The 13,678-nt window shown below is 40.6% G+C and overlaps 1 protein-coding gene across 1 annotated transcript in view; it reads right to left on the reverse strand.

The window, feature by feature from the left end:
- creb3l1 (cAMP responsive element binding protein 3-like 1) overlaps window positions 1-13,678 on the reverse strand; it is a 35,110-nt gene that overhangs the window by 1,545 nt on the left and 19,887 nt on the right. The window contains exons 4-11 of the mRNA XM_040142082.1: window positions 10,188-10,342; window positions 9,988-10,069; window positions 9,162-9,361; window positions 8,252-8,398; window positions 7,803-7,861; window positions 4,516-4,584; window positions 1,819-1,921; window positions 821-977 (exon numbers count right to left, since the gene is read on the reverse strand). Of these exons, the coding sequence (XP_039998016.1) occupies window positions 821-977; window positions 1,819-1,921; window positions 4,516-4,584; window positions 7,803-7,861; window positions 8,252-8,398; window positions 9,162-9,361; window positions 9,988-10,069; window positions 10,188-10,342 (972 nt within the window). The remainder of the gene's footprint in view (window positions 1-820; window positions 978-1,818; window positions 1,922-4,515; window positions 4,585-7,802; window positions 7,862-8,251; window positions 8,399-9,161; window positions 9,362-9,987; window positions 10,070-10,187; window positions 10,343-13,678) is intronic.

The raw sequence follows: 13,678 nt of genomic DNA on the forward strand, positions 1-13,678 counted from the left end.
TTTTTTTCCCATAAACTAAGGGAACATTAGACTATAATTTATGAAAGTATTGCTATCGGTCAAATTCTCCTTTATTGCACATTTAAAAAAAGAAAATGGTTGTTCAATGGTTAGTTTGTCCACAACTTTGTTCCACAGCAAGATATCTCTATAGTTACTAGCCCCATTTCCAAATTCAAAATTTAATTTGGATATTTCTAGTGCCAAAGTCAGGTCACATTTCCTCTTGAAAAGTAAAAACTGAATGTGAAATTTGTTAATATAAAAGAATAATCCTACCACTGATTTTATACCAAAACTCCCACTTTCACAGATGAAATTTCACAGTCTAATGCACAGTTTGCCATGAAATTGTCCAACAACTGTATTCTATCAGATGTATTTCAGGTTGTGATAACCTCTAGCCGCTACTAACTTTAGTCCTTGAAAGTTGCCTTAGTCTAGCAGACTTTTTCCCTCACCAGTCACAGGATGGCTCTTTTTTTATATATATATGATTTGTTTGTGGACGTTTCGCAGGATGGTTCTTGGCAGAATAGAGTGGTACTTAAAATGATGGCAGCCCGACTTCTGGTTTCAAAAAGGGGTTTCCCAAGGGTAAGTGGTTAAAGAAAGGGAATTTATAGGGAAGTGGAATGTAGCGTAGATCAAAAGTTGATACCCATGTTCTCTGCCCAAGTTGTCTTTGATAGAAATAACTTTGGAGAAAAGCATTTTAAGTCTTGCACTATAGACTGTGGAAATCGTGCTGTGAACATCACAAACTGGTCATATATTGTACCCTAGGATGGTTGTATGCTGAAAATACTTCCAGACCTACCCTGACTGGTGGTGTAGAGGTCCGCTGACGGAAGAGGAGGAGAGGAAGAGGAGTGAGAGGAGGAGGAGGAGGAGGTGGTGCTGTGAGTGAGGAAGGAGAGGGGAGAGAGGCAGGGGGAGAAGGAGCCCAACACCAGGACAAAACACACGGCCATCATCTGCACAGAGGGAGGAACAAAACACTCCTGTTAATAAATCATCATAATGGGATGATGCCCGATTTTAGAGACAACATGAATAAACTCAACATGAAACGGTTTGTTAATTCTACCGCTGTTTACACATCAGCTGCGAACATCACTTTATTTTGGGCAATGGTGTCTCCATGTGCGAGATCCATAGTTGACTAAATAAATAACTAATCTTGAGATGAGTATTTACAGAAAGGCGCAGTGGGTTAAAAAAAAATTCTTATCGGAAAAATAAATATGTATATAAGGAAGTGCTGGACCCATGATGTTTTTCCGCCCCTTTTTGAAGAGACAAGAGTAACATGAGACACGACTTGTGGTGTTCGTGGTTGTTATGCCCTCTTCAGGGGCACTGAATGTGGGGTAACAATCTGATTCAGGGGCCCGTGGCTGGACAAGGGCCCTGGGAAATTTCAGGGATTACATTCAAGGTTTAAAAACCCTAAATTAGGTGTTTTCAGCGTAGCCAGGATGTTTGAAATCGCCCCTGACCCCGAGAGTTTCACTCCATCTGAATCATTGCCCGTACTTTAAGTACTACTTTCACCACAATTGCCTTCTGCATCTCAAGACTATTATCCATTTGACAAGCACACTAAGAAAATGAATGGAAAACAAATGACAGCATTAAGTTAAAGCGTAATTACTTTATCACAATGGTATTTTCTCTTGATTGTAACATTTTTTCATATGCTCCCAGGGGAAAAAAAAATACTTACAATAACCAAGATATCAACATATATGTATATCATTTTTTATGTGTGTGTGTGGGTGTGTGAACAGCTTTTAGAGCAGCAATAGTATTTACCATGAGGCATGTCCCTGTTTGAGTTGAGGCCATTTTACAAGAACGGGGAACAACTTTCCCTGAAATCAGTGACTGAAGCTTCTGGAGCTGCTGTAGGAGAGACCTAGAGAGAAGAAGAGAGATAAACGATAGAAGAGCATTAAATAGCTGCTATCTGCTCTTTGATTAAATCTGGATGATAATGTCTGTCTTTCTGTGACTTGTACTGTTCCACGCTTGTCACATTGCTGCTGAGAACACATCCCCCGAAGGATACAAAAAAAAACAAAAACAGCAGTTGGTCAAGGTTACAATTAGAGCCTTTGTTGCAGTTTGAGTCCGAGGATTTGTGCAGAGCCTGAGAGGAAGAGCAGCCTGAGAGGTTAAACCCGGGGCAGGACGCACTGTGGATTTGCCTCTCTTTAATAAGTATGTGTTTATGTCCATAGTGTGTGCATTCACACACATGGCTCGACTCTTGATCCACCACTAAGTACAGTATACTTAGAACATGTACAGCCATTGGAAACCACAAGAGGAGTTATACACACACTGAGACATGCCATTTATTTCACCTAAAATCTACAGCGTCCCTCCAGAGAGTTCCTCTCCTCTTGAGTGCTTGTCAACACTGGGCCGACTGTACCTCAGGGTAAAACTTTAACCACCTGATCTGCTGCTGTTTTTTCCCCCGTTAGCCACAGTAAGTAAAGAGTGCAATAGAGCCGGGACAGAGTACATGAGTTGGAACACAACAATCAAGTGTATCAGTGGGATCTGGAGAGCAGGGTTCTGATGGTATGAGCTGTCCGGGGCTGTGAGGACACACTCTGACCACTAAGTGGAGACAGAGAACCGGTTACTGCTGAACACAGTGGGACCCAGCCCCCAGCAAGTCATGGAGTCATTTAACAGGTTACAGACTAAACCAGACAGAAATCGGGTCAATCATTCTATCACACGTTCGGTGATTAAACTGAACAATTCGTGGAGCAGCGGGTCAGTCTGTCGGTTCATCTAATGTTTTAAATTTCCACGCTGGCGCCTGTCACGTGCACCTGAGTGTAGCATTTTCTCCATCTGCAATAAACTTACGTGGGACGACACTAAGCAGCATCACTCGCGCAGGACCTTGATGCGAAACCACTGTAATTTACTGCTAAACTTATGGCTGCTTAAAATGTACAGTACTTCCAAAGGTCGACTGGGTGAATCAAAGTACGTGTAAATATTCAGCACAAAAATGGAAAATTCAAATTAATTCAGTAAATAAACACGAAGAAGTGCTCAGAGTTGTTACGAGGCGTATTCTTTTACTGTTAGGGGAGCTAGGCTAGCACTTTCCCTTTGCTTCAAGCTTTTGTGCTAAGCTAGGCTAAACATTTCCTCAGCCACTATTTGACCTGGGCTAACAGAGCTGACGTTATTAGAAATCTTCTAATATGACTCTGACTAAGAAAGCAAATAAACATCTCTGGAAAAGTCCCTGTCTGAGCATCTGGTCAAACTAAATTGTGGCGGAGTGTGAGACAAAAAAATACATGTGCAAGCCAAATTTAATACTCCTTCAAGACATATTTAATGCTGCACAGAATTGGAGTTAAGACTATTCTTGTACAACTAATAAAACCAGTAGCACGAACCCAGTTCTGTATGAATCAGACAAGCAGCACAGACAAAAACACTGCATGGAGAATAAAATGACCACTAATAACTGCATTTGGGGCATTTTGAGGAACAAGGAGCTTAAATTTAGTTCAGTCATTTAAGAACTTTTCTTTTTTTTTTTTAGACCCACACATATTCCAGACTTTTTGTGAGAGTGATCGTGCTGTGTGCTGACTCATGTTTCCCACTTTGTGCCAACTCATTGTTCCTCCGTGTGGTGGTTTAACATATTCATCTGTGTGTGCGCGCGCGCGTGTGTGTGTGTGTGTGGTGGAAAGTGAGGGGGTTGCCTACCATGATGAAAGCTACTGTTAACTCGCAGCTTTAATGACAGACTCAGGCTGCCACAGACAGACAGACTTTGTAGAGACAGGACCCCCCTCCCACCACCACCACCACCACCACCCATCTACCCGCTTTCCCTCAGCCTTCATCTGTGCATCCCACCACACCCACCCACTCCAGGATAATAGCACATTGGTTTCATACTGTTATAATAACAGAGAAGACAAAAGGAGCTGGATGAGTCTACACCTCGCTTATGGAGCTGATATATTTCTGTTTAGACTCCTATAACTCTCCGTGTAATTTACTGTATATATAATGTATGCTCAAAAGTTTTATACACACAGAGCATAAATACTAGTATGTATAACCTACAGTAAAGTGCTTTTGTTCTTTAAAGACCGCATGACTGCAGGTCAGTCAAAGCTTTCCCGCTTGCAGTTATAATAATTATTATTTCTCCACGAGAGATTAGAAGAAAGATTAAAAAAGAATGAAACCCAGTTTCTGCAGCCCTGTTGCAACACAGATCCTTCCGCTCGCAGATTATCAGGCTGCATTCTTTGCAGACTTGTTACTGTTTTCAGCTATGATAATCCAAACATCACTACATGAATGTTGGATCTGTGTTCTAAGTGTTCAGAGCCAGCACGCAACAGCTTCAGTCTGTTCGGAGGCACAACTGTGAAACAACACAAAAGTCAGCCTGTGTGTGTATGTGTGTGTGTGTGTGTGTGTGTGTGTGTGTGTGTGTGCAAGCCTCACCTGTTGGCAGTCTCCAAGTTTTCTACTTTTCTCCACAGGTCGCTGTTTTCTGACGTGTAGCTCTCCACCCTGATGCACACAAACAGAAAACAGATTTTTGTCAACATTTTAACTCCGTTATTTGGTAAAGAAATGTTATCTCTCACACACACACACACACACACACACACACACACACACACACACACACACACACACACACACATTATTTCCAGCTGTCAAGCTAATTTTACACCAAACGTTTGAAGCTCAAGAGGTATTTGGGCGGTTTCACTGGATTTCAATTTTAGCCTCACTAGAGGCATGGCTTTCTGAATAGCAATGTTGGTCATTTGGTCGGTCCACCACTTTGGTCCAGACTGAAATATCTCAACAACTACTGGATGGATTGCCGTAAAATGTCGTACATGTCTCCCAAACGATGAAACCTACTGAGTTTGGTGACCCCCTAACGTTTCCTGTAGCACCAGCAGCAGGTTGACATTTTAATTTGCACAATAATTTACTTTAAGACCTTCAAAACCAAGACATTCCCATTATCATCAGCTGTACTCTGTGTTTGGTGCTAATTAGCAAATCTTAGCATGTTAACACGCTAAACTAAGATGGTGAACATGGTAAACACTGCCTCTATGAGCGTGTCAGCATGCCAATATTATATAGTTTAGATAGAGAGTTTAGATTTTTCGGTTTTCATCAATAACAACGGTTAAATACACTTGTAATATACCAAATATTTCTGAAACACAAGAATGGGATAATAATAGTAGAAAGATCCATCACATTTTATACCATGGTGGTTATAGTACCCTGATAATATTCATATTAGAGACAATATGGATAATATTACTCAAGCTTGTGGCGGGTCGAGTTTTCCAGCACTTTTAAATGAAACTGAAACATTGCTTGGGTTGATTTAAAAAATGTGTTGCCATCTCCTTTTTATTGAACAATTTCTAAGACATTTGAAGAAGATCGACTGAATTTTGAGATTAAATTCAACATATAGATCATATTTTGAACAAAAGTACACAGTTTATACACAGTCAAAGAGAAAAAGAAGACACAGAGGATGAGAGATTCTCTGCTGTAGACCGTCCTCCCCTCATCCCTTTTTCTTTTCTCTTCCTCTGTCTGTCATCTCTGCTAATCCTATTGATCTCTTTTATCAATTCAACATCCTGCTTATCTCTTGCTCTCTTTCTCATAATCCTCCGGTTTGGTTTGTATACGTCTCATTTGTACTCATTCCTTTCAGCAAGTTGCCCTGCTGTTTTCTTTCGGAGGGATCATCCAGTAATTCTGTCCTCCTGATCAAAAACGAAACACTAACACAAAGAGCAGGATTTATTTTTTTATACACCTCGTATTATCTCTCTGTTCCCTTGATTCAGTTAAAAGATGAGGACACAACTGTCCCTTTAATAGGATTAATAGGACATTTTGTTACCACCTGTAGGAGCCTCTCTGGGAACTTATCAAGTCACTGTACCGATTTACTTTTTGTGATGAAAGTGATGTTAAAAAATAAGCCCCCATTCTCATCTCTTTCACTCTCCCTGTCAGAGAGTCTTTGAATCCGACCCATGTGTTCAGCAGGTTATTGGAGTCCTGCCATAGCAAGGAATGGCCACAATAACAAAGGAAAGAAAGCAAAAGAGGAGAACGGAGTTTCTTTTCACTTTTGATGTTCTTAAATGAATCCGATGATTTAGACGGGAGTGCTGATGAAATATAGTACATCCTGTAATCTAACCCCACTGGAGGCAACCCACCAGCTGGGGTTTGCTGGTGTGCTGCCTCCAGTTTAATCCCCTGCAGAGCTCTTGTGTCTGTTACCACACTCAGCTCCAAACCAGTTGGCAGAACCTCTAAATACAAAAAACTGCCTCTTAACTAAACTTCATCTGTCAAGTTCACTTCAGCATTACACAACTCTATCTTTTCTCCCCCTCTGCCAGCTGCATTTTTCATTTTCTGTGCCTGTCATGCACATAAAGAGCACACAATTATGTATAAAAAGGCCCATGGTTAGATTCGATTCAGGGAAAACCTCAATGACCAACATGGCTGCCTTCTGGATCAAATACATTGTTAGACAGCTCGGCGAAGCGGTAGAAAAAGTTATTGATATCTCTATATGTACCGGCATGATTTGGTTCTGATTCAATGAGAAACTACTTTTTAAAAAAAATATCCTGGTTCACAGAAAACGATGAATCCTACGCAGCGTTTTGATTTGAAACATCCCGTCACCAAGCTTGAAAGATAAGTCAACGAATCCCATAAAAAGAGCAAAACCGACAATGAATTGATCCTACTATCTTATTCCTCTATGCAACAGACTTCCATTGTTGTCCAAAAACTACTAAAAACATATCAATGATCCACACTGTTGACATGTTCCTTTAGTACCAAGAACCCACACACTGTAGTTTATTTTAGTTAGTCCCACATAAACTGTGCTGCTGCTGTAAATACACACTAGAGCACACAATGTGTATCAGCCCACATATTAAAACAGTCCACAATAAATAAACTATTTAGTGTATTAGTGGCCAGCTATAGTGTTTTAAGAAATCATTGAGCCTTTTTTTTTTTTTTTTTTTTAAACCATGAAACTTTGTATTTGTGTTTTTAAAGAATTACGTTCACAATGGGGACCAGTGTGCTGGGGGCTGAGTGCCAAGGATAGGGTACGGAAGTCAGAAAGTGTTGAGACACAGGCCTCAGCATGCCGCAAGTAAAGTGCTCATCGGATTGTCTACAGCCTCCGAAACCGCCTGTCTGACACCTTCTCATCGCGGTTGGGCGACTTGATGTACGTCGATGGTTGTCTGGAGCATACTGAGGCCTTCACGCCTTTGCTGGTTTTGGTCTTTTCACGGGATTTGTTGACGACAAGAGACCTATAGAACAACACCAGCTTGATCCTTAAAAAAAAATCTGTCACTATGCCACTAACAGCAGGCCAAGTCAATGACTGAGTCTTGTAGAATCCGTTCACCAAATTCAAGAACTGCAATCCATTCGGTTTTTAATTCTGTATTAATTACAGAACAATTTAGCAACAATGGTGCATGAACTAAATATTGTGAATAATCTGAGTTTCTGATTTTAACTGTGGCCACTGATATACTGTAGTGTGGTTACTGTCATACCTTTTGAGGGGACTATTATGCGAAAAGTGTTTGGAAGTCGCAGAGTGACAGACAGATACAAAGGTAAACCAAAAGAAGTGGAAAAGAAATGGAAAAACAAGGGCAAAGATTTTTTCCAAGCCTTACTTTTTCTCCAGACATTCCACATACTCTTTCTTCTTCCTCCGACTCTCCTGAGCTGAGATCTGAGAAGAAAAACAGACATACATTAATATCTTTTTATTTTTTTACATTTATTTTAATGTTTTTTTGTAGTAATTTACAGGTGTTTTTTTTTTGAGTGTCAGGAACCCCAATATATTTCTTCAGGTGGAGCAAAAGACCAGTTCCAGTAAATGTCTGATATCATGATAAAAATTTCCATAACGTTTTGTTTTAGCATCGCCATTTGATTCAGTGTCTGAGCTCTCTGGTGTTAGAGTAATGCCACCACTCAACTGAACTGTTTCAGCTCTGCTTGGCTGTCAGAATCGACAGCAGTCTGACTCATTGATTCTGTAAATAGCTGATGTTTCCCTCAATCAGATGTTGAGTTCAGCTGTGAGCATAAAGAGAACGAAAGGTGCAGCGTTTACCTTATTTTTAATCTTCCGTCGGACTCTCTTCAGTGCTTTCTCTTCACTCTTGGTGAGAGGAAGTTTGTTGGGTACCGGGTAACCCTCAGCAACCAGGGTCCTCTTCTCTTCTTCTGTAAGCATGAGGGGTCCTGAACCCTGCAGCTTCTGCACAACGAAACACGCACTTAATAATATATTATCAACCACTATCAGAAGCGTACCTTAAAATAAACCCTGTGTGGGACTGACTCATTATCTTTTCATCTACATGAAGAGTCAAACTGATTCACCAAATTCTCAAAAACTTCTGTGTCTGACTACCCACGCCAGCGTGCGTTCAAGCACACTCACTCTAGTCTAAGAGATTAACCAGTAAAATAATGAAACCCGATGCTCTGCCAGAGTCAGCAGGTGACTTTTAGCCTTCAGATTATCACAGCGCCAGGTGAAACTTAAATTCTCAAACTTCCTTGTCCCTTCATATGGAACAAGGATTCTGTTGCGTCGCAGCACAAGAACAATCCTGTAATCACATCTTACAGCAGTTCAGCTGTTCAGATGCTTGATTACCACGTGTTTTTTTTTTTTTTTTTTTTTTTTACTGACAATGAGCAATCCTGTATAAACATTTGGTTATAACTTATGACGTTAGTACAAATGTGATTCATTTGTTCGGAGAAAAGCTGCTGAATCAGACAGACAATGGCCAGACACTGAAAATCAGATTTTCACTGAATTGACCCATTTAATCAGCATATGACAGGACTGATTTAACCCTAAAATTTCAGCTTGTTTGCACCCCAAAGTCCCCACTATACAGAGTCTGTAGTTAGGACAAAACCAATTCTCTACATTCCCAGAAGCAGACAAGTTAACAATATACTTAGGGACTAAGTAAACATTGGGTTCCTCATGTTCTTCCACTCACATGTGGTGCAGTGAGGAGAGGTGAAGAGGAGATGGCTGAGGAAGAGGAGGAGGAAGAGGAAGAGGCACGACCTCCTGGCCTCTGTTGTGGTTGAGGGGAAGACGGGGGCAGGGGGAGGTGTGGGGAGGAGGGAGGGAGGGAACCGTCACTGTCGCCGTGGTTACTGCTGGGAGGGGTGGGCGGGAGCTGGAGAGCATCGTCTAGAGAGGAGGAGAGTGTTGAATGAGTGTCTCCACTTCACACTAAGGATATTCTCCATTTCTTTGACAAGTATGTCCGTGGTAAATGAAAATTTCCTACATGACATATCTGTTTTCTGTTTTACCTTATGTGCTGCTAAAAGAAAAAAAAAAAAAAACAAGAGCCACTAAAAATATACTGATTGATTCTGAAATATCAAAACTTCTTGTGATTACTGTGGCATAAAGATAGAGATATGGATTTACAGTCACAAGGTTCGACTTCCCTTTGGGCTGAGAGTTAGGACAGCTTTACAGCCTGGGAGTAAGCTCTGCCTGACGAGAAAAAATTCAGGGCATATATTCGCTGACAGATATATTTGATTGATTTTTTTGAGGCTGAGTTTTGATTTCATCAGACCTGGGCTTGCAACAGCCTGTATTATTTTAGGTGGAAAAGGTTGCTGATTGGTTGTCTTTCAAACATTTTCATGATTTGATCATGTTTTCTTGAAAAGATTGCAGGGATTGGACATAGATTTTGTGGACTGGATACCTTTGTCCCTTCCTATATTGACCAATTCTGCTGAATTGAATTGTGATACCACTGTAACATGTGTTTTTGCATCTGTCTGTGCTGCATGTACCGCTGGGCAGGCTGAGATACTGTCCAATCTCTCTGGGTTCATCTTTTATAGCCACTGGTTTCATATCATCTTGACTGTGCTCCTGCAGAGGAAGCAAACACACAAACAACAGTAATGCTGATGAACATCGCTTCTGAACTGACCAGTGAAAATCAACAACGTAATATGTAGTGTTTCATTGTTGTGGGTTGGATGCTAACCGTGTGTTTCCAAGCCGATCCTCTGTGTGGGGGGGCAGGGCTTAATATGAGAGGCGGGCCTTCCAGAGGCTGAGGGTCTAACCTTTGACCCACATCTGGTTCCTCCTGTTTCACCAAGATGGCTGACAGGTCCTGACTGAAGCTCCATTCAAACTCTAAGGAAAAGACAGAAAACAATACAGTAAATGTCCACATGTACATTTATGTACACGTGTACTTTTGTTGTACACCAAAGTGAAATGTGTCCATTTGGCGATGGGCAAGTTATATTATTTTGTAGGTCTGTGCTGAATCTCTCTAAAATACCTGTGTGAGTAGGTATACATTTTAAAGATAATTATTAACACTAACTCTACTTAACAGTTTGGCCTCTGTTCTTGGTCCTAAATCACTGAAATAATGTTAAGTGATCTGCCATTAAGGCCTTGAAAAAACACATCTCTGTAAAGTTTCCTTGAACTTAAATTTTCAGAGCAACATTAGTAAAAACTTGTATTTCTCTTTAGGGAGGCTTTGCTGTAGGTCTTCCAATGGGAAGTTACTGGTCGCTTATAAATCACACTCTCAAAGAGCTTCCCCAAAACATTAGAGCACTTCCTGACAAAGCTGGTTATTACAGACTGCTGGACGACGTCGCTCTGGCAACTGTGGTGCATAATTTGTCTCCAGTGAGTGTGTATCTACCCTCAAATAAAAAGATGGGCTTAACCAGCAACTCGTCCTCAGTATCCTTCCTCAGAAAAGAAACAGTTGCAGCCTTTCAACATTGTAGAAAATATGCATAATTGAGTGAATCAACAATGAGGTCAGAGTACAATTTCACAGGAGGTTCACCGAAGCACAATGAGGATATTTTTCTCGAGGCATATCACAGGTACTCCATTGTTTAGTCTACTGTGACCTGCAGAAAGTATTTTTAGGGACATAAGTGCACTGCAGGGCTGCAGCAACGTTAGTCACTGGCACTCCTGGTATATCTGGTGTCCTAGTGGGCAAGATGAGGAGGCTCCGGTTGTCCCTGCCAGCTGCTGACCTCTGGGGGGGGACAGATGTTTGTTGTGGAGCATCATTACAATTCTTCAGTGAAAACATGTGTGACATGAGAATTGGATACATACGGTTTATTTTAAGCTCATTTAAAGAAATGATTACTGGTAATCTGCTCTGTCAGCTCGAAAACTCAATGCACCTTATTGTCCCTCAGTCTGTTCTGAACTTCCCTTGCTTTCTGCTGTCACCTGTCACCATCTTGCTAATGTCAGTCTACCCTCATGCACCTGCATGCATGACTATTTTGTGGTCTGCGTTTATCATGTCAGACGGGTGTATGTATATTATATATTCTGCAAGCTTTTTATGTCTGTGTTTCTGCTTTGCATGTTCCAGATAGTGTCTGGCAATGCAGCACAATGGTCTTATTTGGTCCATATTTCTATTAACAATAATATCTAATTTTATTGCTATCATTAGACTCTGTTCTGCATATCTTAAATAGTACCTTGATATGTAGCCCTGAATATCAATCTTATACTTTTTTTTTTTTTTCAGGGTGACTCTGTAACATCTGTCCAGGGACTACAGATGAAAAATAGCCTCTTGACTAACTATGACACATTTACAGCCATGTTTATTAATGTGCACTGTCCCTGTTAAATGAAACAAATAAAAATTGAATAAATGAAAATGAAATCCTGAAAATTAGTATTGTTCAAACTGAATGAATCATAAGGAACTACAATGACTGTAGTCCAGTGATTCCCAACCAGTGAGGTAGCTCAGCCAATATGAAAAAATAAAACAAATAATAATAAATACATAATATATGATAATAAAACAAATATACCCCTATATTAGTGCTTAAGAAGCATATAAAACACAACAATAGAAAGGGAAATTGGTGTGAGGCTAATCTAATCTATATTTATTTTCACGATAACCAAAAAAATGTCAGCTAAGCGTGCACAGGGAGTCAGTTGTAACGCCTGAACGCCGCAAGCTGTGGACAGAGCAGTGGACATAGATGGCTTTAACTAAGGCATAAATGGTTGAAAACTTGACCAAACTGACAGAAAAAAAGAGACCAGGCCTTAACAGCATCCTTATTATCTTGTTAAAAAAAGAAAAAAGTTAATAATCAAAACGTTTTAGAATACCTTGTTATGAACATGACCATAAACGATTGAGAATCACTGTTGTAGCATTCATATGTTCATTGCTCTCACAAAGTTATCAATGGAGTCTCTCAAAACCTGAAACTCGTTGACGTTTCACTTCAAGACTGCTGATGGTTGACACCATCAAATTCTGTGTGCCTATAAGCACACATATCAGGGACAAATTCCATGTACTTTGCCCAGATAAACAACATGGTAGTACTTGAGAGCTCATATTATATTTAGACTTCACTGTCCACATCACTTCACTGCTGACTTTCCCAAAACTTCCTACAGTGGGTTAAGGGCAGCCTTAACTCCCACACAGCTTGGTAACCACTGTGAGGACCTCTTGCAACCACCACTGGACCTCCTCAAAGAGCCTCTGACATTATCGGATATTATCCCGCTCCTGCAAGAGGGCCTGAAAAAAATGTTTTTAAAAAAATCTTGCCACTGGGAAGAGAGAGTCGTTTCTCCTCAAGGATGCCTCACAGAACAGGATTACTGAGCTAGCTGGATAGCTGTACCGAGGAAAGCCTAGAACAGCTGTTTTTCTGTTCATGCTCCAGATTTGGTTGTTTCCAGATTTTACTCTGCACACTATCCAGCTAACTTAATTCCTCTTTGAGAGAGAGAATCCAGATGCTGCAATCAACAGCATTATATAACCCAAAGTTAAACGACTAGGTGGCCTCTCTCTTGCAGCTCAACTCTGATCTTTCCATCAGGTGTCTCATTCGGTGGATTTAAAAAGGAGTCTTCCACCAATAATACACATGAAGGAGTGGTTTACTGGTCATGGGGAGTACTACTAAGCTGGCAGCAACTGGTGTATAATGCCATCCGTGGCTCAGGGGGACCTTTTTAAGCTTAAGAAAATATCCATAATGATATCATAGTGATATCTTCAGGGGCACCTAAAGCCTCTGCTATAAGCTGGAGGTGTAGAGTTTGAAAGATGCGGGCTTTTACCAGGCAGACTGGGTCTGGAAAAAAAAAAAAAAGATACTGTCGAGTGGATTATGGGAAATGTAGAATCGAGAATTTATGGAGCTTAACCAATACTCAGAACTAAAACTCGGGATGTCTCGGCCTATGCATCATCAGTTTTTAAAACCATTCTTTTTCTTAATCCATCTAGCACCATTACATCAGATAGAAATTATGTTAATGTCTTTCATACACATTTTTATACACATCTTTTGTTCAAAATGATGTTCTGTTTATTTGCACAGTGCGCGTCCACACAGCATGATGAAGTTTATAATGATGGACCCACCAATGGGTCTGCCAGAGTTGAATGTTAACCATGTATGCTTTCAATTAAGACCCTTT

The sequence above is a fragment of the Xiphias gladius genome, chromosome 13, assembly GCF_016859285.1.
Source record: "Xiphias gladius isolate SHS-SW01 ecotype Sanya breed wild chromosome 13, ASM1685928v1, whole genome shotgun sequence".
Taxonomy (NCBI): domain Eukaryota; kingdom Metazoa; phylum Chordata; class Actinopteri; order Istiophoriformes; family Xiphiidae; genus Xiphias; species Xiphias gladius.